The 25512-nt window shown below is 37.8% G+C and overlaps 1 protein-coding gene across 1 annotated transcript in view; it reads right to left on the bottom strand.

Annotated features, from left to right (window-relative positions):
- Positions 1 to 559: 559 nt before the first annotated feature.
- LOC138712227 (heat shock 70 kDa protein cognate 2-like) overlaps positions 560 to 25512 on the bottom strand; it is a 60047-nt gene continuing 35094 nt past the window's right edge. Inside the window, exons 2-6 of the mRNA XM_069843779.1 lie at positions 11784 to 12365; positions 9204 to 9503; positions 4634 to 4903; positions 2356 to 2637; positions 560 to 999 (exon numbers count right to left, since the gene is read on the bottom strand). Of these exons, the coding sequence (XP_069699880.1) occupies positions 700 to 999; positions 2356 to 2637; positions 4634 to 4903; positions 9204 to 9503; positions 11784 to 12365 (1734 nt within the window). The 3' untranslated portion in view covers positions 560 to 699. The remainder of the gene's footprint in view (positions 1000 to 2355; positions 2638 to 4633; positions 4904 to 9203; positions 9504 to 11783; positions 12366 to 25512) is intronic.

Consider the following 25512-nt stretch of genomic DNA (forward strand, 5'->3'; position numbering starts at 1 on the left):
TAAATCTGTTTAAATGTTGTTATAACATATTTTATTGTGTTTTTATGTTAAGTATTGACTGAATAGAACTCATTTATCAATTAACACTGAACTTAACGGAACCAATATGCCTTTAAAATTCAGTATACTAGCTAATTAAAGAAATAATACTTCTGAATAGTTAATTCTTTATCTGTAATATTCTTTTACCCTTAAAACTAAAAAATAATGGTATTTTACAAACAATTTTAAATTAACGTAACTCTGAAAATATTGAGATTAGGACAAATGTTTATACGACATTTTTTGCTCAGAATGTCTTCGGAAATAAGCTTCGTAAGTGGCGGTAAATCCTCGTGAATCACCCTGTAGCCAGCTGGAAGAGCTACCAAAGGCAATGAAAAGTAAAGTGTATGTGTGCAGGTTATGGAAAATACCTATTCATGTAAAATACAGAAAAGTGACTAAAATGTTTGCATCTGCTTGATAAACCTGCGTTTCTTTTTATGTAAAATATGTTAATTTTGTCATTCTCCTTCATACAAAGAAAATCTAACTCCTTTACTGGCAGAGCACATTAAAATGCATCACTTTGTGTAGTATCACGAATCTAGTAGTATAGACATAATTACAATATCTTCAATCGCTGGATCTCAGTTCTGTTTTTTACTCCTATGCAAAGAAGAGTACAATACTCTCACAAGTCAGAGGGTTTGATGTTTAATCAACTTCCTCAACAGTTGGTCCTTTGCTGCCAGCGCCAGCGCCAGCGCCACTGCTGCCCCCAGAACCCTGATGAAGCTTGACCATTATGGGCCCCACTTCCCGTTGCAGCTCTTTCAGCTTGTCTTCATATTCCTCCTTCTCTGCAAGAGTATTGCTGTCCAGCCAGCTCAGAACTGTTTTACATTTATCTTGAGCAGTTTTCTTCTCATCATCTGTTAATTTTCCAGCCGCAGCCTCTTCAGTTGCTTGCTTTACTCCAAATATGTAACTTTCTAGCTGGTTTCTTGCTGTTATCTGTATAAAAATAAAATATGGAACATTTTAAAATTGATTTCAAGATGTTTCTTCTTATCAATTTCAAATAAAGCATTAAGCTAATAAAAAAAATACCAAATAAATGCCAGTCTGTTTTTCTTTATTAAAAAAGAATTCGAAAGCAATTTCAATGTGTGGGAAAAGCACAAAACGCGAATATTGAAACAAATGGGAAAATAATACTTTTCTCCCACTAATCAACTTTCTTTCATAAGAACAAGATACATTTCAACACATATTAGCATAATTATAACACATGAAGATACATATTATATCACTTTATAGAGCTGAAAAGTTTAAGGGCTACTGGTACGAAACATGGCTTTAATTGAAGGGTTCAGAGCCATAGTGGGCCAAGCGCCATTTATTAAAAACGGAGAAAGGAAGGGTTAAAGTTAAGTGAATACCATTGTTTAATGAAGACTGACATATCATTTAGTTTTAATGTCTATAGTTTATATTAATTGCTACATGTTTCCATTGAATTATGGTAATAACTTCATATTTTTAACCCTTGTTTTCCAGGGTTTTAGTAAATGGTGCTTGGACCACTATGATTCTGAACCCTTCAATTATAGCTAAAAACTATACAATAATTCCATTTCTCAATACCATGATTTCGAAAATATAAGTAGCCTACCGTAAAATTTAAACTTAAAATTAAAGGAATTATTAAGGGAAATTAACATACTAGTGGTACATAATTGATTACAAACTATTCATTTTATTTACTTAGGAATATTAGTTATAAACTCTTTATATTATAATTATTTATTTTATCATATAGGTATTGTTTGTAATCTGCATTATTTTCTTTTCATTACTTAAATTTGTTTATTTTTTTTTTCCTTTTTGTTTCGCCACTCTATAATGTAATATCGAACCCCCAAATACGAGCGTTGTTCATACGGAGATGAATTCAGTTAACTTAATTTTATATTTCAATATTTAATATGTTCAGGTTTGTTTAATGTATTTAATAATTTTAATGTATGTAATAGTTTTTGCGTTCTATTCTTTTGTTTTAAATTTTTAATAGTGTTTGTAATATTTCAATACTGCTTGTCACATACTGTGTAAATAAAATAAAATGAGTTAATTAATTAATTAAATTTAACCTATGCCTACTATAAGTACAATACCGGATATTATATAATGTAACTTGTATTGTCAAAATAAGTTTGTAATATAAAGAATGTCGCGATATGACTTTTGTTGTAAGTTAAAGCGACAATAATAATCCATAAAAAATGCCGAATCTGTTGTAAGAAATAGTTCTAATTTTGTCCCAAGACTGTACAATTCTTTTATTAGCCTATATCAACATTAAATTACCCTCTCTTTCTGCTTCTCGTCCTCAGCTCGATACTTCTCTGCTTCAGCCAGCATCCTGTCAATTTCTTCCTTGGAAAGCCTTCCTTTGTCATTCTGGATTGTAATTCTCTCCGATTTACCAGTGCTGCCTTCCTTAGCAGACACGTTGAGGATTCCATTAGCATCCAAATCAAAGGTGACTTCAATTTTTGGAACTCCCCGAGGTGCTGGAGGTATTCCAGTTAAATTAAAAGTTCCCAGTAAATTATTGTCACGTGTCATTGCTCTCTCACCTTCAAAAACCTGCAAATGGAAACAATTCACATAAGGTTACAATATATACAATAACTATCAGCTTTCCTTTATGTTAACCAGGGCGAAATCACTATATAGACTTCGGGAGGTCGCATACCCGGCACTTTGTGGAGGCAGCGCCGCCTTGGATTTTTTTCTGTTATAGCTTTAGAGAGGGGTGAAATCCGAATTGAAGTAACAACACGTATTTCTTAAGAGAGAAGTCTGGCAACACTGGGGCAAGTTAGAAAAACAAACTAATCATAGAACAGAAACCAAAACCACTGTATCCACTACTAGGTTATTTAGCGTCGATGAGATTGATGAAAGCGAGATGGTATTTTGGTGAGATGAGGCCGAGGATTCGCCATAGATTACATAGCATTCACTTTAAGGATGGGGAAATCTCGGAACAAACCCAACCAGGTAATCAGCCCAAGCGGGGATCGAACCCGCGCCCGAGCGCAACCTCAGACCGGCAGATAAGCGCCTTAACCGACTGAGCTACGCCGGTGGCTTTGTCTTTCAGTCTTTGAAGGGAAGTTGTTCTTTTTCGACCTCACTTCGACCGTAACTGCCTTACCTCTCAAACCCTATTGAAAATTTTACAAATCGTACTACATATTTTCTTTGACTTGGACTATAAACAAGTAGAATCAGCATATACTCACAACAGCAAAGATACTAAATACAATAAAAATGGCTGTTTGTTCACTTTTAGATCATAAGAGGAACTTTGACATCTTGGGAGAATTAAATATGCAGTCAATCTTGGTATTTATTGAGGACTGCAACTTGTAGAGAGGATGGATAATAGCAGAATACTCAAATAGATCTTATACTACCAACCTAAAGGGAAGAAAAGTTTGAGACGACCGAATGAATATTCCCTTTTAGAGTGTGAGTTACAACCGCAAAGTATTAGCATGAATAGGTACCGGTACATCTAGGTCCGACGAACGGCTGTTGTGTCGACTCTCACTAACTCGGTTATATTCCTTTGGTTCCTGGACCCCACGGTGCTTCTCGTTGAACTCGTGCTCCTACGGTTCAGCTTTCTACCCGTATTGCTTCGCCGCTGTATTTGTCAGTTTTCGTCGTTTTCTGCTAGATTTCTGTCGTTCGGCTGGTATTAATGTGGCATTTTAGATTTCTTAGCTTTTGCTTTACTGTACTTTCCTGCTGTCGTCTTTTATAATTCTGATAATATTTTAGTTTCACACAGTCCGATAGGCTATTCTCTAAAGTGAGTCAATTTTTAACAATTTTTGTTCAGAGCTAAAAAAAAAAATGTATATTGCACACTGTTTCGATTAGATCTCGACTAGACGAATCCGACGATACCGGTTTTGTAAATGTATTACCATCCAATGACGAGATATGGGCTCCTGCAACTAGAGTAACGCTGCGCTATAAGGTCATTTTGTGCAGTCGCTCAGTGACTCACAGCGACGAAGAAGGGATGTGGGGTGTGCTGCATACCAGTGAACGGAAAAAAATCACTGGTAAAATTGTAGTATCAGGTTATACTGCATGACACTCAGTATGGGAATGGTTTTAAAGACGTAGGCTATCTACGTTAAAAGGAAAAGAATGGTGATGGGGATGATGATGATGATGATGATGATAATGATGATGATGATGATGATGATGTTATGAGCCCAGTGGCGAAGCTTCAAGTTAGGCAGGGTAAGCTGAGCTTCCCCAAACATTTTCTAAGAAGTGACAAGTTCAATTCAGAATTTAGTTAATTAAAATCAGAAGCGTTTCCGCGTTTCGTTTACCTTTTAGCGACGTAAAGCACAGTCTAGATCACTATTTCCGAACCATGCCTTCAGCCCAGCTTACCCAAATATTTTGTCACGCTTCGCTACTGGTCATGGTTATCTTCTTTGCAATCAACACGATGCAATGGCCATAAACCTTGAGCATAACTGCACATATCTACTTCACATCATGAGCAACGAAACGCCATAGATTTTGCTTACAGGCTATCTTAACTGACCTGTATAGTAACGGCAGGCTGATTGTCGGAATATGTTGTGAATGTTTGGGTTTGTTTGCAGGGGATTCGTGAATTGCGTTCAACAATCTTGGTCATGACTCCGCCTGCCGTTTCAATACCAAGAGACAATGGTGCTACATCTACAAGCAATACATCCTGGATCTGTGAGCTGGTGTCTCCACTCAAGATGGCTGCCTGCACTGCTGCGCCATAGGCCACTGCTTCATCGGGGTTGATGGACAGGTTGAGGGCTTTGCCGCAGAAGAAATCCTGAAACACAAAGTTTAACGCAAAACGTTTTTGGGCATTCGAGAAATTTGGTCACACCTTCTGTTAATACTAAGATGACCAGATTTTCAAGTTCCAAAATCGGAACACATCGCAAAAAGGGGATAGTAAATAGTGAACTTTTGTATAAATTTACATAAGAAATACAAATACGCAATAAAATAAACAGAATCACGATAGAATAAAAATATTCCAATACACAAACATAATAACATAAAAACAACATATTATACACATTAAAATCGACTGCATGTGTTGAATAGATCAGCCTGGAAGGGAGTCAACTGATCTGCTATGTCCTTGAGATTTACATTACAAATTCAAATTTATCCGATTCCTTCCTTATCTTTCGCCTTGAGCAGGAATGCAAAAATGTGCTACAATTGTGGCAGACGTCACAAGCGGGAACACGTAATTCATTTCTTCCCTTCAACCCTCGCGTCATTCGACATGGTAGGGGGAGAAGAGATATTATGTATTGCTAAACGTCACAGATACGTCATTGAAGTCCGAGGATTGTGGACGGGGGAACAGACTCTTTCCCTATGCTTCCATCCTTCTTTTTCCCAGTTCTGCATCCCTCGCTTTGAGGATGGCAGCTCTAACTTCCGCTCTGCTTGTTAGCTCTATGTCGTATGACTCTGGCTCTCTGATTTGGATGCGGTGGTTAGGTTATCTGTGTTGAGGAGAAGGGAGAAGTGTTTTTCCCAAGATTCCTTAGGATTCTTAGGGATCACCGTGGTAGTGCTGGTTGACTTCCATCTAAGGGCACTAAAGGGATGTATTAGCGTACCTTGAGCTTGGACTATTTCTTGTTCTTCTATGAAATTAGTTTTCTTGGTCTTTAGCAGTTTTCCTTTTTCTACATAGATATTTAGATTGCCTTGAAATTGCTTATCCGTTCTCTGTACTGCAGTTTGATCATTTCTTATCTCTGTTCATAACATTCAGCATCAAACCAATGTTTGGCTGTCCTTTGACTCTGGGGATGAGTGATGATTGTATTTAGTTTCTTTATTATTTTCAGAGCGAAATCTAATTTGCCATTTTTAAGGAGGGCTGAAGCTACGTGAATTTGGTGTTTTCCGGTTTCTAGTTGTGTTCTCTCTAGTTTTCTTGAGACTGTGGGGAACTTTATCGTTTTATGTTAGTTTTTCTGCTTCGTTTGTGTAACTATTGATTGTACCGGCAGATAATTTCTTAGAATGGGGGCTGGTGAGGAGGAGAACACTACTTGCAGTGTGAATCATACGAAAATGCAAAGCTTTTAGCGACAGGCTACTATACAACGCGGAAAGAAAACGTTAGTCATGTAGGCAATCGCATTGCTCATAACATCTCTCCCAGCCCAATCACAGTGCACTGGAATATAGACACTGCCAGCTCCACTCATTCAGCGTATTCCGAATCTCATTGAACCAATGGAACATCAATGACGTCACTCTGCATCGAAACTGCTTCTTGCTCAAGGGATATCATGGTGACTGTAAGAATTGTTGTATGTGCCACTTTAGCAAGATTTTGCGAAATTTTCATATTATAACCTCGCTCAAATAAAAGAGAGGACATCTCCTGATCCAGTAGTAATAACTGGTCCACTGACATGTTCATTCATAAGCCATTAACTTTTTTTCCATATGATGCTCACTACAAAGAACACAGCAGAACACGCAACCATGACACAATCGTGCAAAATGTCATTCGTCTGTTAGTTCCCTCCCTTTACGAGAAGCAATCAGGTTCATTGATGGCGACTGAAGAACACAGCCACTAGCTCTGTAAACTGATGGAAGCTCTGTTACAACGCTGTAGCATCAAAGACGTCATCGCTGAAATTCGGAAAACATCGTCATGCCATTTGAATGCTCAGCGCTTAGATTCGAAATACGCTATATTGATTACCCTATCAAGAATCTTCAAGGAGGGAGTCAAGTGCGTCAACAGAGGGAAGCTGCCAGAACCCGGGAACTTCGATAGGAAATGGTTTACTAGAACAGATATCGGTTAGGAAAAATGACTTAATAGGGGAATTAAAGAAGACAAAGAAAAAAATTGGAAAGATAGATGAGCTTTTTATGAAGATTAAAAAGTAATTTCATTGTATGTGTTAATTGTGATGAAGGGAATAACAATATTGGTGAAAGTGTGATAAATTGTAATTGGCTAAAAAGTGGACTTAAATAATTATATTGCTAGGGGATGGGGACAAATGAAATAATCGAAAGAGTGCTAGAATGGTGCGAACACTAGAGAAGGGCGTGATCTGGTCGAGAGAATCCAAAGTGCGGAAATGTGCGCGAAATTGTTGTTAGAAATATGTGAATGAACTGTAATAAAGATTAATGGTAGTATTATACAATCGACTTGCAAAACGAATAACAGTTAAGACTAATATGTGTCAATAGGATGCCCCAGATACTGACTGAAAAAATGAAAAAATTCGTCCGTTATTAGGCGGTTACAAATGAAGGGACAAAGAGCTGTAATTGTAATACCAATAGTAACGGAGTTCTAGTTCTAATAGTTAAGCTATAGTTCATTAGAGTACCTAAGGGATTAGTACATAGGACGTCCTATCATGTATATGCTTTGACAACGGTATGTAAATGTAAGTATAGTTATGGTGAGTACCTGTATACAGCAATGTGAAGGTGCACTATTACTTGTATGATTTTTTTGATGACATTAAATATATATCATATATATCATATCATATCATATATTGATTACCACCCATATTCAATTCAATTTTGAGATGAAATACTATCAACACCAATAGTGGCAATCAGTAGCGGCCGGTGATCAAAATCCTCGGTGAGGCCAGATGCAACTAGTTTAAGTGCCTCCGATAGGAAATGTTTATTTATGATATTAATTATTATTGTTATTATATTATTAATATCATTATTACTGTATTATTATTATTACTATTACTATTATTAGTCTATTCTTATTACTGTCAATGAAAAATAATAATTTCACTCACCAAATAAGCTGTTATGCTCTGAGTTTCAGTGATTGTTTCAGTGTGATGAAGCATCCCATATTATGTGTTGAAATCCCCCTTTCTTTCTTTTCTTTTTATTTTTTCCTTTGACAGCAACAAACAAGGCCAAGAAAAGTTTATTTTGCATCACATTACCACATAACCATTTATGTTGCCCATACCAGGATGCAATAGAAACTCGCGTTTTAAGATTATGTGTCAGAAAAATTATCAGCGATGTCATAGGTATGTCGGTAGTCTCTCTCTTTATTTAAAGCTTCCTTTCTTTCAGTATTATTTCTTCTCGAAAAAGGACACTCTAACAATGAATTGCACCAGCATTATTTCTCTCATTTGTTTCTGTTTATATTTTCCCAAAATACATAACATTGGACTAGATTCACTACAGTACTACGAAGTACAATAGTAGAACACCCTCGCTTATGTCATAAACTGAGACATAAGGGGAGAGAATCGAGTGGGTTTCTGCCTGCCAAAGAGCTGGAATTTTGTTATTTATGGCCTAGTTAGGAAGACAAGTCACCACTGCTATTCCCACCCCACTCTACCCTTGAGGCCGGCCAGCCGAATTGTGCCTCAGCTACAACGTTTTAAGCGTAAACTCAAAGCCCGCGAAAGGACATGAAATGCACGAACGATTCTGGCCTCAGGAACAAATTTTTCTGCAAAACAGGTCTATATGCATCACAAGCCAGACCCGGCACGAGCAATCCTGGTCTCAGGAACAAATTTTACTGCAAAACAGGTCTATATACATCACAAGCCAGACCCGGCACGAGCGATCCCGGACTCAGGAACAAAGTTTACTGCAAAACAGGTCTATATACATCAAAGTTTTCAAATGCTTCTACAGCGATATATGCTTCATTCAAATAACTAATACATTATATAAAAACACAAAATTTGATTTCAGTTAAGCCAAGTGACTGACGCCCGGCCTCACTTGCCTCAGTCAATCAGCTGCCACTGGTGGCAATTGACTATATTGCCATCAGTTCAAATCCTTAAAAACATTATTATAAATGTAGAAAACTCTAAATCAGGATAAATCATGACATCTTGGCAAAATCCGTAACAAATTGGCATCCAGAAATCTCTTAAAAATCCAGGACAAGCGGTCTTAATTCGAGACAGTTTCAGAAAAATCGGGACGGATGGTCACATTTTAGTTAATACTGTAACCAGAGAAGTGGCTTTCGAACCCTTGATCCCTACTCGTACGCAACAACACAGCCAGCATGCTCTCGATTCTCAGCAGAGCTGAATGAAGCGTACCTGGAGCATCTTCTGGATCTTGGGGATGCGGATGGAGCCGCCCACCAGCACGACGTCGTGGATGCGGGCCTTGTCCAGCTTGGCGTCGGCCAGTGCGCGCTCCACGGGCGTCAGAGTCGAGCGAAACAGATCCATGCACAGCTCCTCGAAGCGGGCGCGCGTGATCTTGGCGTAGAAGTCGACGCCTTCGTGCAGGGCGTCGATCTCCAGACTCGCCTCGGTGCTGGAGGACAGCGTGCGCTTGGCGCGCTCACACGCCGTGCGAAGGCGCCTCAACGCTCGCGTGTTGGCACGCAGATCCTGAATTCAAGACAAGTCAAGTGCTGAACTCAAGTTTTCCTTCTCAGAGAAAACGAACTCACTGGGGGAAATGAATATATCAACAATACACACTTCATAGACCATCTAGTATAGTTTACAAAGTGTATTTAATTTCATTTACATGAACCACATAGTCTGTATTCATTTAGGAATTTAAACAATTTAAGAAGAGGTAGAGATTGCACTTTTCCAATGCTGTTGATAAGGAATTCACAACATTTCTAAGGTTGAATCTATCTTCGTCTTCAGATGGGAAAACGGAGCGAGAAGGATATTCTATTCGTTGTGGTCGTTCTCCTTGTCTGATTGTATATTTACATAAACGAAATTATTATATCCCAAGCCAATATTTATATAATAGTTATTTCCATAATTCAAAGCACAAAGCTCAACATATTACTCTTTTCGGATGAATAAGTCTTAATTACCAACTCAGTAGATAGTTTACAGAGAAAAGTTAACGTTCTGTACAATACAATGAAAGACTGTGACACGGAAGGTTCAGTAAAACTACCTAAAACAACTGAATTCATTGGAGAAAATCCAATACGAACCAAAATTGTAATAAATAGTAAATATTTAAAGCAAGTTAAAATATTGATATACTTAGGCTGTCACATAATATATTACGCAAATGGAAAACTTGTACAGTGTCTCTGACTTAAGTCCTTAAATTTTGCTTACGCAGCCCAAATAACAGTCGAGAAATGTGGGAGGTATTTTATGGTTTCGTAGGCGGAATCAAGGGTGGGTATAACGCTCACTGACATCATCACGTGAATGTTACGAATTTCAGTCTTCTTATGATAATTTTATATTAAACACGTGCTGTAAATCTGTTATGTTAATTATTTATGTTTTTTCTCCTTTCCAATGTTTAGTCCAGTCCTAGATAATGTTTTATCGAGTCATTTGCTCTTCTTATAGTTCCCATAATGTTGTTTTCTTAATACGTAAATTATATCCAATCCTTCAAATTTATTTATTTATTTTCTTTAATTCGGAATAAGCAACATATCTTTAAAGAATAGACAGCGCAGAATTTTAACAGAATTTACTAATTTATTTCAATATATTTTTAATAGCCTATGTCACTCCTATAAGAATACGAGAATGACAAGAAGACCGCAGAGCAATGGGAATGTAAGGAAAAAAAGGAGAAGGAGAAAAACAAAAAGACAACGAAAACGAGGGGAAGACAAGGATAACAAGGGACTAGAAGGACAACAAGGGGGATGCAAGGAAAACAAGAGGAAAGCAAGAAGAAAAGTGAAGGACAGGAAGAACAAGAATACAAAAAGAACACGAGTGATAAGGCAGGGATAACAAGGGGAAGCAAGGAAAACAGAAGAATACAAGAATAACAAGAGAAATGGAAGGAAAAGAAGGGCAAGACAAGAATAACACGGGAAAGGGGAAGAGAACAAGGGACAGAAAGGGGAATACAAGGATAAAAAGAAGATAAGGAGAACAAGGGGAATGCAGGGAAAACAAGAGAAAGACAAAAAGAACAAGAGGAAGACAAGAAGAACAAGAGGAAGACAAGAAGAAAAAGGAAATACAGTGCGTTCGTAGCTCGGCCGGACCGGAATAAGACTAGAACCTTAGGTCAGGTCACCAGTCCACAGCGCATAGGAAGTCTTAGGAGAGCTTTGTATTGTACCCACTTCTAAAAATATCTGGTTATTATTTTTATATTAGAATGACATATAATAGGCTACATGTCAAGCAATGTATTCTACGGAACGGTCCGGCCGAGCTCCGAACGCACTGTAGATTTAGAACAAGGAAATACAAGGACAAGAGAAAGAGAAGAATAACAAGGGAAAGACAAGGAGAACAAGGTGAAGACAAATAGGAAAGAAAAAGATATGGAGACCAAGGGGAATACAAGGACAAAAAGGAGGACAAGGATAAGGGGAAGACAAGGCGAACAAGGGGAATACAGGAATAAGGAAGTGAAGACAAGAAAAATAAGAGGAATACAAGGAGAACAATAGGAAGACAAGGAGAATAAGAGAAAAGGGGGAGTATTAGGAGAAGAAGGGAGGAGTTGCATTTTATGTGCTGTTCAATTCCGAAGTTACCACCCATACCTTGTGAAGAGAAGGACTAGTTCTACGTCAAGGAAATGTAAATATTTTGTCGTAAACAAACATAATTGTTTTGTGAATAGGCTTTTTTTTTATTAAGTATTTTCCTCCAATCAGAACATCCCTTGAAATCATCATTCTTGTCCTTACATTGTCGTCGCTTTACCTTCTTGTATTTACGCTGAAATTCGTCAGCGAAGTGAGACACCAGCCGGTTGTCGAAGTCCTCTCCCCCCAGATGAGTGTCGCCGGCGGTGGACTTGACCTCGAAGAGCGAGCCCTCGTCGATGGACAGCACCGACACGTCGAAGGTGCCGCCGCCCAGGTCGAAGATGAGCACATTCTTCTCGCCCTTGAGGTTCTTGTCCAGCCCGTAGGCCAGCGCCGCCGCCGTGGGCTCATTGATGATGCGCAGCACGTTGAGCCCCGCGATGGCGCCGGCGTCCTTGGTGGCCTGGCGCTGCGAGTCGTTGAAGTAGGCAGGCACCGTGATCACGGCGTCGCTCACCTTGCCGCCCAGGTAGGTCTCGGCGATCTCGCGCATCTTCGTCAGCACCATGGAGCTCACCTCCTCCGGAGCGAACTTCTTCATTTCGCCCTTGTACTCCACCTGGATCTTCGGCTTCCCCCCCTCGTTCACCACTGTGAACGGCCAGTGCTTCATGTCATCTTGGATCTTGGGGTCGTCGAACCGGCGTCCAATCAAGCGTTTGGCGTCGAAAACTGTGTTTTTCGGGTTCATAGCCACCTGCAAGAAAAATATTTAAATATTAAAAAATATTCATAATAATTTTGTAGGTGTGTCAGTGAAGAAATTCCCGAGTGTCTGCAATATAAAGTTAACGTCGCATACATTTTTCTACTTCGCTTGTAACAGCATATAGTAATTAATTAAACTACAATGCTATAGTGCGACCAGGCCTTCAGCGGAATCGGCATTCATTCCTGACAATCGCAGAGCGCATGTAACATCAGACCCGCCACCCCACGAGAGATAAAATACGCGAGAAGCGAATTTAGTAGTGGACATGCTTTTTAACAGCAGCGGCGGCGGCGGCGGCGGCAGCGGCAGCAGCAGCAGTAGTAGTAGTAGTAGTAGTAGTAATAATAATAATAATAATAATAATAATAATAATAATAATAATAATAATAATAATAATAATAATGGTTAGAATTTTGATGGCCTATAAATTTTCAAATTAATTTCTAATCCCTTATGACTTAAATTTTCATAAAAAATATCCTAAAAAGTAAAATAAGAGCTAAAAATAGACTTCATATTGTGAATTTAGCATAGTAGGAAAAGAGATTTTTCTACTGTTCAATATTTAGACTAGTAATAATTAAAAATAGTTTTCATAATTGGATTCTAATACTAACATTGAAGTATATACTACATTAATTTATTAAAATTATTTATCTTATTCTGCATAAATGTTATCTAAATGCCTGTACATAAATTACTTTTATTACATGCTCTCTAAAATAGTTGCACAATAGCGCAATCGGTACGCAACTCTTTCCATCATGGATGCACATGAAGTCAACTTGGTTCGAAGTGCTTAGGTTTGTCCATTTTCTCTCGATAAGAATCTCTATATCCTCTATACCTTTTAGTAGGAGGCCATAAGAAGTAATGATGAAAATCCATCCACCATTTGCTAAATACAGAGTGTACACACTTTGTGTCGAATGTTTTGGGAACGTGTCCCTAACAACAGAAGATTGCAAAACTTTAATATAAACATGGTTTTGAAAATGCCTAGTTTCAGAGTTAATAAGGGGTTTGTCGTTGAATTTACCCCTGCAGAGCAGCCCATTCAAATTGCTTTCATGTTATACATTTTCGTTTAGAACAGGCAATGAGATTTGCTTTCCTTTGTTAGATTGTCATCTTATTGGTTCCTAATTCTTACATCTGACAGGAAGAAGGTATTGACAGTTTCTCAGAAACGAATTGCACCATTTAAAGTGGATTACGTACCTCTGGACGTTATTCACTGAATGTTGTACCTGCATGATGGCGCTCGAGTTCACTTTAGTCTGAGAGTTCGTCGACATTTAAATCGTCGTTTTCCGCAAAGTGGATTGGTCGAGGGGGATCCATTGAATGGTCTGTCCGGTCGCCAGATTTAAATCCGACGGATTTCTATCACTGGGGATATTTTAAGTCCATAGTTTATGCAACTCTTGTACGTAATTTTGACTTTTCGAGAGAGCGTGTCCCAAATGGATTTGAACAAATACGAAACACTCGGACAAGCGTTGTCAACAGAGTACACCAAATCATGGAATGTAAGCTCAGGGGGATGCATGGGCACAGGAGGAGGCCTTTTGAGCAATTTTTGTAAAAAGTATTTTTTTCTGTAGTAAGTTCCATAACATTACTTGAATGTTAGCAATAAAGAAGCGCAACTCAGGAACTAAGCATTTGAAAGTTTTTCAATGCTTTGCTGTTATGAATACGTCCCCAAAATATTTGACACCAATTTACATACGTTCTGTATAATGTGAACAGTTGAAATTAAAGGTGACATTTGCAACTGGGTTTTAAATAGCGCTTTATTCTGTCTCTAAGCCAGAACCGTAGTTGAGAGATTAAATTCTTGATCTTTGTGTGGTTGACATATGGAGAAAGAAGTGACTCGTGTGTAGGTAAATGGCCGTAAAACAATTTCGAATGGAGGGTCGACAGATGGAACACGCGCAGTCGCGTTCCATAGCTACCAGCTCCCAGACGCCGCCGCGCCGTGGGTGGAAGAGTACACAAGGTTCAAGGTGGATGCTTGATCTGCTCCACATTGCGGATCGCTTTCTCTTCCATAATTACGCAATGTCGGTCTAGCTCTAGCGGTAAGACAACGATGTTACATCATTTCTGACGTACGACGTCTATATTCGACCTACACTAATAGAAAAACTGAAAGGATTTTTTGGAACGGAAATTTCACTGACGCCACGGAAATGCTTACGTCACATCCGAAAAAACAATATTGTGAACGTGTTTATTCCTATACGCAAATGGAGACCGTTTATATACAAACTTGAAAGAGATTATTATAGTCCTTAGGGGTGGGGGTTGAAATATATTAAACATAGTAATTTCATTCGGTTGTGTTTTGACATGGACGCGAAACAGACTCGTGCACAATATACTGGGTGTTCATTTCAAAGTGTGTCATGTAGTCACTGTTGTGAATCAGCGATTTGAAGCGAGTTTCAGCTTTTATGTCAGAGAAGTTGCCTATTAATCAAGGCGTTCAATCTGAACTTGAGAACGTGTACGGTATAACTTGAACGTCGTAGCAACAGATGGCGGTCTGTACGGTCTGTGTGCTGCCATAACCTCTTTCGAACTGTGTTTTGTGCGGCCAAGTCGTATGCAGGGTATTTGTTATCGGTTGCGTACGGCAACATTCCACAACACAAATCAAATGCTCCGTGTCCATGTTGACCGTCCATGTTAATGTCAACAAATACTTAAGAACTCGTCTTAACCCTCTCCCCATATCCTGACAGTAAGAAAAAAAACCCACCTCAGTACATGTTTTCAAACAGTTCACATTCCTGCCACTACCGGCGTTGCCGTACATAACAGTAAGTACTCTTCAGAATGAACGCCGTACTCGCTATGCAACTTCTCTGACTCATAGGTAATACACCTCTGCGGAAGTGTAGGAAGATTGAATTCTCTAGGCTCATCGACTAGCCATATGACGGCATACAGCGAGCCATGACACACTTTGAACTGGACACCCAGTAAATACGAAACTGATTTAGTGAAGAACTGTTTTCAGAACATGGGAGAGGTGATAGTAGAAGGAAGAAGAATAAAGTGCATAAGAATTGCTGATGATATGACGTTGTTAGCAGAAGAAGAGACGATACTAAAGGATATGCTAGTGGAGCTAAATTACAGCTGTGAGCAGTATGGGATGAAGATAAATGCTAATAAGACGAAGACCATGGTCATAGGAAGAAAAATAAAAAAGGTAAACGTGCGAATACTAAATCAGGCAGTAGAGCAAGTGGACAGTTTCAAATACTTGGGTGTAGTACTACAAGCAGTAACATGAGCTGCAGCCAGGAAGTCAAAAGAAGGATAGCAATGTCAAATGGAGCTTTTAATAGAAAAGTGAACATCTTCTGCAGACCTCTGGAAAAAGAACTAAGGAAGGGACTGGTTAAGTGCTTCGTGTGGAATGTGTCAATGTATGGAGCAGAAACATGGACATTGCGACGAAGTGAAGAGAAACGACTAAAAGCATTTGAAATGTGGACATGGAGAAGAATGGAGCATGTGAAATGGACAGACAGAATAAGAAATGAAGCAATGTTGGAAAGAGTGGAGGAAGAAAGAATAACGCTGAAACTGATCAGAAGAAGGAAAAAGAATTGGTTGGGTCACTGCCTACTGAAGGATGCACTGGAAGGAATGGCGAACGGGAGAAGAGTTCGGGGCAGAAGAAGATATCAAATGATAGACGTTAAAATATATGGATCATATACGGAGTCTAAGAGGAAGCAGAAAATAGAGAAGATTGGAGAATGTTGGGTTTGCAGTGAAAGATCTACCTTTTAGCAGGACACTATGTATGTATGTATGTATGTATGTATGTATGTATGTATGTATGTATGTATGTATGTATGTATGTATGTATGTATGTATGTATGTATGTATGTATGTATGTATGTATGTATGTATGTATGAGCGTAACCATAGAAAGTAAATTCAAGTTGGCATTACTCACATACTGTTGTTGTTTAGTCAATTTCTGAAGACAGGTTTGAATAAGACATCACTATGAGACAACTAAGGCAGGAGATAATGGGGTACTCACAAACCGATAGACTGATAATATTATATATTAGTCAGAACCTCAAACAGAGGTAGGTAATAATAATAATAATAATAATAATAATAATAATAATAATAATAATAATAATAATAATAATAATAATAAGCGTTAAAACAGAGAGTAATATTAGTAAGACGAGCAAAGAACTGTTTCTGGTCCATTAACAAATTCCATATATATACATATATACATATACACAGTATATGCTACTGTATGGCATATTGCAGATAAGTAACCTACATGAGAATATCCCGCAAATGTTATTTGTTCTTCAACATGCGAGTACAATTAAATAACAGCGAAATTAACCAAATTTTTGTACCAAAATTTGTATTCTTATTGCCATAAAATGGGATCTCTATCTATATGATATTATACAGAAGCAAATCTCTGCTTTCGCTGGACATCAAACTCAGGTTCGTTTGGCTGGAAAACAGCTGCATTGTCATAGTGCATTAGCGAAAAAAAAAAGTAATAATCATCATCACCCGATAACTCAGTATATGACGCGCGTCAGCGAAACAACTGAAGGAAGAAATATGTCTTCGCAGAGCAAATGTGTTAGCAGGAAAAATCTATCCATATCGTTGTTGAGACTTAATTATCTGTGAATATGGAAACTGCTCGAAGACTTTTGATATTTTTAAACTTTAAGACCATGCGAACTGTGAAAAGGGATCCGTTCTGCTGCAGATTAATGTGTTGGGGCCAGCTCGAAATATCGTTCACTATTTCCGCATCTGCCAAGCTGACGATCGCGCAAAGTTTGTTCTTACTTCAGAGAGCAAGCCTCCGCAGAGAAGACACAGCAGTACTCCGTGGAATATTGGCAGACTTCCCTACAAGTTTCCATGCGACACACATGGCGGAGGGACGCCCGCGCGATGACAAGTTGAGAGAGCGTGGTTGTTCATACATTCCACAACTTTGAACAATAAAATAATAATAATCCTGTAAGCCTAGGTAGTCTTACGTACAGTCCTAAGTAATATGCCATCAGTGTAATTCTTATAATCATTCGATATCTATATTTTAGATTATTTTCTCGGCTGTGGCTCAAACCGTATCATTTCTAGCCAGAAATCCTGCGGACCCGAGTTGGTTTTCTGGCAGGGAAGTAGAGCTCTATCTTCACAGAGGCCAAGTGTCTTGCGTTGTTAAAGCAGCGAAATTGTGACATGCTGACTAGCTGCTATAAATGTCTCATAACAATCCTCACTTACGTAAGTACGGATGAAACAGATCAATGACTATATACTTTGATGATGAATGAAAATAATGAAGATTCTTAAGTAATACGTTAATAGGAATGAAATTAAACGTTATACTATTACTTCATAAGAATAAATATCCTTTTGATTTATTTTCTTCACCTTTTTTCACTTTCATTCTCTCTTTTTTTCACAGTCTTCCTCATTTCCCTTACTAACATTTATTTATTTAATTCATCTTTTCTTTACTCGTTTTATTCCTTCTCTTTTTTATTCTGGAATTCTTTATTATTATGAAATAGTATCTCATGCAGAATAACGCAGAATAAATATGGGAAATGCCTGTTATTATTCGGTGGAGAATCTTTTGTCGTCTAGTCTGCTGTCAAAAAATCTGAAAGTTAGAATTTATAAAACAATTATATTACCGGTTGTTCTTTATGGTTGTGAAACTTGGACTCTCACTTTGAGAGAGGAACAGAGATTAAGGGTGTTTGAGAACAAGGTTCTTAGGAAAATATTTGGGGTTAAGAGGGATGAAGTTACAGGAGAATGGAGAAAGTTACACAACGCAGAACTGCAGGCATTGTTTTCTTCACCTGACATAATTAGGAACATTACAGCCAGACATTTGAGATGGGCAGGGCATGTAGCACGTATGGGCGAATCCAGAAATGCATATAGAGTGTTAGTTGGGAGGCCGAGACGTAGATGGTAGGATAATATTAAAATGGATTTGAGGGAGGTGGGATATGATGCTAGGGACTGGATCAATCTTGCTCAGGATAGGGACCGATAACGGGTTTATGCGAGGGCGGCAGTGAACTTCCGCGTTCCTTGAAACCCGTAAGTAAGTAAGTAAATAAGTAAGTATCTCACGTTACATTGTACCGACTGCAACGTCGAGGTTAAAGCTTAACGCTGCAAAGCCGGAAGTTTGCGGCCTTGATTCCCGATAGGATCATGGATTTTTTTCCATTGATCTAATCCTTGCGGTCGTACTATCATCCTAGGTTTTACTCAGTCTCTAAAATAAATGAGGACCAGAGGTACTTCCATGCGGGTAAATGTGAAGGGTACATACTACATAGAACTAACATCCCTACTGCCATTAATGCCGTTTTGACATGTAATGGGGTTGACTTTACCTTACTATCTGCTTGGCATAAAGAATCATACTTTCTGACTTTTTTCTCGGATGTAGTGACGTGTAGATGCTGCATAAGAACTGTTCAGTAACTAGAAAGTGTACCTACTTGCATATTTGCTTAATCGTTATTTTCGATTTTCATGTCGATGTTATTAATCGATAAAGTTATTAATCGGCAAATTTTAAGCAGAAAGAACTGGGAAATATACCATCTCTCTAAACATATCTGCCCTTTCAGAAAAATAGGTTTTGGCGAGATGACGAAAACGAACCTATAGTTATTCTTACCTAAAATACACTCCTCTTTGACAACGAAAGCCAAACTGACTGTACCTGTGACACGTTTTATTATTCACAACTTTCTGTTCTTATTATAGGGAAGGAGTACGGGTAATGTGAGGCCATTGACTTTCACTGAAACTCACGAGTTGCCAAAATAAAGTCGAGAAACTTTGATAAATATCACACTAATTTTATAATGGTATCGCAGGACCCGTGCTGTGTTAAAGTCAACGACAACTTAAAATTAGCATACCGCCCTATTATTTATTTTGTTTACTTTCTTCGTTCAGTTTTTCTATAGTAGATTTTGTAACCCACAGGCATATCACTTAAATAAAACAAAGTATTCACATATTGAGAATGTTTTGCAATATGATTGAGGATGATTTTGAATTTAGTTTATCTAATATTTTTTTCCCCCAATGCCACCAAGTTGTCTTTCGACATTCTGGTCTTCTCTCCTGGCAGTGGCTTATGTGTCACCCACTTCTGAGATTGGGGCGCCTGGAAGGCGGAGACTCTGCCCTGATGTGATACGGTGAATGTATGAATTTATTTTTTATTTTATTTTAGTAGGTTATTTTACGACGCTTTATCAACATCTTAGGTTATTTAGCGTCTGAATGAAGTGAAGGTGATAATGCCGGTGAAATGAGTCCGGGGTCCAGCACCTAAAGTTACCCAGCATTTGCTCATATTGGGCTGAGAGAAAATCCCGGAAAAAACCTCAACCAGGTAACTTGCCCCGACCGGGAATCGAACCCGGGCCACCTGGTTTCGCGGCCAGACGCGCTAGCCGTTACCCCACAGATGTGGGCTGAATGTATGAATATGGGGAGTCAGGAGAGATCTTAAATCTAAACTTAACCCAATTTCCAGACAACGGACGAACACAGGAGCAATTCCCTTTAAGGAAAAATTCTTATGTTCTAACCCGGGACCTCATGAACTGTAGCCAGAAACTCTGTCCACTAGAATTGTTATGAAATGCGTAAAACGTAAAAATAAATAAGTATATTCATATATATTGAAAGGCGAATGCCTGAAGATTTCACAGGAGACTGTGTTGATGCCAATACCGAAGAGAAATAATGCCAAGAAATATAACGAATTCAGAAGAACGATCAGTCTATATCACACTGGGCGAAGATTCTCCTGCGAATAATGAATCGACATTTATATTCTAAGATGGAAAGGCAGTTGGAAGAAAAGCAGTTTGGCTTCAGGAAGGGAAAAGGTACGAGAGATGCAATTGGACTGCTACGAACAATCGGCGAAAGATACCTAGAGATGAATAAAGAAGTGTTTATACTATTTGTGAACCCGAAAAGGCATTTAACAGTGTGGATTGGAAGAAATTGATGGCGATCCTAAAGAAAATTATTGTGTATTGGAAAGAGAAAAGGCTTTATTAATCTTTACGTGAAACAACGAGTCAAAGCCATAATAGGAGAAGAAATGACTGAAGGAAGTGAAATATGGAGAAGAGTACGAAAAGGGTGTCTTTTATCACCTACACTGTTCAACATCTACTTGGAGGATTTAATGAAGAACTGTTTTCAGAACATGGGAGAGGTGATTAGCAGGAGGAAGAAGAATAAAGTGCACAAGATTTGCTGATGACATGGCATTGTTAGCAGAAGAAAAGATGATATTAAGAAATATGATGACAGCTGTCATCTGTATGGGATGAAGATAAATACAAATAAGACGAAGACCATGTTTATCGAAAAATAATAAAGAAATTCTAAATGAGGCAGTAGACCAAGTGGACAGCTTCAAATACTTGGGGTGCACTATAAGTAGTAACATAAGCTGCTGCCACGAAGTCAAAAAGAGGACAGCAATGGCAAAAAAAATCTTTTAACATAAAAATGAGCATCTTCTGTGGACTTCTGAAAAAAGAACTAAGGAAGAGGCCAATGAAGTGCTTGTGGAGTGTGGCATTGTATGGGGGAGCGGAAACATGGACTTTAAGACGAAGTGAAGAAAAACGACTAGAAGCATCTGAAATGTGTAGGGGAGACTGTTGTACCTTTAGCATAGTGTACCTTTGAACATTTTTTGTTTTTTATTTTTTGCTACTACCTAAAGGACTCAAACTGAAGTAGAATGTAGGGAAAGCCGCTAAGTAGCTCTGGTCGTAGTTTTGGTTTGATTTATTGCAAAGTATGAGTTCTGTGAACGAAAGAATCTTTTTTAGTACCAAAAGTAAATATTTCGTTCAGTGATATATGTTATCTAACATAAAATCAGATTATATTTGCTACCATCCATTAAGTACAATGTGTTCCGTATCATCTGGTGAGTAATAACACATTTTAATTTCCATGATTTATTCGAATCTCTAGTTTTGGTAGCCATATTTGTTTAAACGTGCACCCTCTTGTACCTTTGAACACAGAACATCTTGTACCACGGAACATGTTCCAAGGTACATAATACTATTGGTTTTTGTTTTTATTTTATTTTAAGATCATGCCACGAACTAAATCTGGAATTAAGAGGTCCTCCAATTGATCCGGATGCCTTGAAGAAAGATGTTGAAGCAGTTATTGCTCCTCCAGGAAATAAAATCTCAATCAGAGCAGCCTTCTCTGGTTTATGATTGCAAATACATTTTAAATATGATTGTCAGTTCTTACAGCTATATTCCCACCTATATTACATACAAGAGGGTATGTTCTAAGGTACATGAACCTGTTGTACCTTTGAATATATTACATTTTATTTTTTCCATCCTTAATAGATGTGTAGAACAGTAAAATATATACACGAAGTTGTAAAGGAATCTTCAATAATTATTTAAAGTATTTTTTAATTTGAAAAATATAATTTTCCAAAATAAAAAAAAATAAAATGTAAAAAGTGTTTAAAGGTACAACAGTCTCCCCTACGTGGGGAAAACTTGAGCGTGTGAAATGGACAGACAGAATAAGAAATAAAACTGTGCTAGAAAAAGTGGGTGAAGAAAGAATGATGCTGAAACTGATCAAGGAAAAAAAAAAAAAAAAAAAGAAGGAATTGCTTGAATCACTGGCTGAGAAGAAACTGCCTACTGAAGGATGCACTGGAAGGAATGGTGAACGGGAGAAAAGTTCGAAGCAGAGGAAGATATAATATGATATACGACATTAAGATATATGGATCATATGCGGAGTTGAAAAGGAAGTCAGAAAATAGAATGCTGGGTTCGCGATAAAAGATCTTCTCTTGGGCAAAAGTAACTACTGTATTAATGAATTAATAAATGTCGTACATATGACATGGATTTTTAAATGTTAATTACAGCAACTAGTCAGCTTCAGTAAGATGACATTCTAAAGGAATGAGGGTGACGAAGCAAATTGAATTTTTTTAGGGAAAACTTGCTGTGTCAGGAATTTCTCAGGCTGAGTTGGGAACCCAACACCGAACCCCTTTGTGAGGGGGCGTCAGCTGACCGAGCCTAATTGATTTTGCACTCATAGGGGGCTAGCAAGAATTCAAGGCGAATTAATACAAAGCCCACATAGCTCCAGTGTGTCTGTTTATTTGGATTTGTCAGACCGTTTACAAGCCGCGCACTGCTGAAATATTTGTGTTCTTGCAAATTGCCGCGTGAGGGCGTGTGTTCATCAGGAAAACCGAAATTTGAGCATCATATTCTGTGCGCCATGATGGTCTATCCTTAACCGGCACGACAGAAATCTATTTATACCGGGGCGGCACCCACGTACGAACGAAGTTTGAGTGCGGTGTAGGAAATAGAAACGTGTCCAGCAGAGAGAGAATGCAGTGTGTTGGGAGTTCGCTCAACCCACAGAGATTCTAGCATAAAGAATGAATCGACGCATGAATGAAAGAAAAGACGAACCTACAAGCCTGTCGGCTGACAACTGCATTGTCCTAGTCTGTCCATTCGTTCTCATTTATTCTCTTCTTCCTCCATCTTCGTAATTTATGACATACGTTCATTTTCTGGACAATTAATTAATTAAGCCCAAGGGTAGGTTTTTCACTGCAAATCCAGCATTCTATAATGCGTCCTTCTCTTCTACCTTCCTCATAGTCTCCGCATACGATCGTATATCTTAATTTTGTCAATCATCTGATACTTTCTTCTGCTCCGAACTTTTCTTTCGTTCACCATTCCTTCCAGTGCATCCTTCTGTAGACAGTTTCTTCTCAGTCAGTGAGTTGGCCATTTTTTTTTCCTCTTCCTGACCAGTATCAGCATTATTATTTCTTTCCCACTCTTTCCAGTACTCCTTCATTTCTTAATCTGTCTGTCCATTTCACACGCTCTATTCTTCTCCATATCCACAATTCCCGTTTCAGTTACCTGCCATCATATCATAATCTCTTCACACGCACGCAAAATAGCCGCATACTAGCCATACCAACACATAAGACATCATCGTATTCAACATCATACACAATCTCGCTCTCGCGCTTGTGGAATACCCTACCCAGTGACATCAGAGACTGTCGGAATTTAGTAGCGTTCAAAAGCAAGCTTATTAAGCATTTTCTTACTGCGTAGAGTAGGTTTAATTTGTACTTAATCAATAAAAGAAATGCTTTTCTCTTCTTAACTTTTACATAAACTGTCTAGCTTTTATTAATCAGTTAATCTTTTAGTACTTTGATTTTTATTGTATCTGTAAATTTAATATTAATTGTAATTATAATTGTAATTTTATTCCCAATATTGTAGTTGTAATCCCCTGGTAGAGGGGAAGAGAAGGCCTGATGGCCTTATCTCTACCAGGTTAAATAAATAAATAAATAAATAAATAAATAAATAATAATAATAATAATAATAATAATAATAATAATAATAATAATAATAATAAAATAATTCAAAAGCTTATAGTCGTTTCTCTTCACTTCTGAATAAAAATACATTTATTATTATTATTATTATTATTATTATTATTATTATTATTATTATTATTATTGCCTGGTATGGGTATGTGGGAAGAATACCAGAAGAAAGGTTACCTAAAATGGTGCCGGATTGGTGCCTGCCTGGGAGAAGAAGGAAAGGGAAATAACATCAAAATTAACCAAATTTTTATATCGAAATTTAAGATTCTTGTTAACCATAAAATACAATCTCTAGTCGTATTAAGAAGTCAACTTATTCCTTCTCGCTTCTTGTACACTACGCCGCGTATGTTCTTATTTGTCCTCCCAGAATATGCCTCAAATGTCCTTATTTGTTTCATCTACAGAGTTGAAATGTTATTTAAAGCTTGTGAGGGAAAAGCCATGCACTTTTTTCTACGTAGATCTCCTCGGCAAGATACAGCTTCCCTATTTGTCTACATCGCAAGACCTGTCTTGGAGTTGTAGCATTTAAACACGAAAATTATGTACACGTTCTTGACACGATTGCTTATTTCAAGTTTGTATTTCAAGTCCTATCAAACATCTCTAGTGACATAATACAAGAAACTCATTCCTCACAATATTTTAAAGCATTATATAGGTCGACGAGTTTCTAGAATATTTTAGAGCATTGCTTAAATATATTACACTTACATCAGCAATGTTGGTCAAGGGGCTAAGTGATTCTAAACTTACAGTAGGTAGGTCTACTTGGGTGTGATGGTACATTTCTTACAGCTTATGTAATACTGTATTAAAATGTACAGAGAGTATAATCTATCAAGTGTTTTTAGTAATTACATTTCAAGATCGTATACTCTGTAGTTTTTTTACAATTTTACAATTGCTTTAACTTATTTTCTACATTATGTACTAATTACCATTTTTACACAGTCCACTCAAGAAAACACAGCAAATAAGAGAGATCAACAAATTTAAACAGACTACATAGACCTAATGAAGACTCAATTACAGTCTTTGGCTATTCACTGTTCACATACCACTGCGTATATGATTGTGAATTAAATTCTGATCCTTATGAGGCAAAAAACAAACAATAGTAATGTGCGTTACAAGAGCGGTATGTTGAAGTTTTCATGTTCGAGGAAAAGTTTGAAAAAGCGAAACGTAGTTGAGCTTTTTTAATTTCCGAGAATTGAAAGAAAACATACCGCTCGTGTATCGTACATTATTTTGTGCGAAGATCATTTATTACATACCTGAAAGAGGAATTTCTAATTAGTTGCAATGAAATCTCCATCTTGATTTCTGTTCAATGACGGCAAATTTGCAAAACAAAAATATCTATCTTCAACATTGTTGCTTTAAAATGTTTTCTGTGTTTACTATACCCCAGCAGGCCGTGATATACGTCTGTCTTTTTTTTTTTTCACCCAGTCTATGATGAGTCTGGAATCTTGTTGATTTTTTCACGACTTCCTTAATGTTACTTGCATCACGAATGCAGTAACTTTAGTGGAGTTGTAGAGTTTACTTAATTTTTGCAAATATTTAAAA

Source organism: Periplaneta americana, chromosome 13 (assembly GCF_040183065.1).
Source record: "Periplaneta americana isolate PAMFEO1 chromosome 13, P.americana_PAMFEO1_priV1, whole genome shotgun sequence".
In the NCBI taxonomy this organism is placed as follows: Eukaryota; Metazoa; Arthropoda; class Insecta; order Blattodea; family Blattidae; genus Periplaneta; species Periplaneta americana.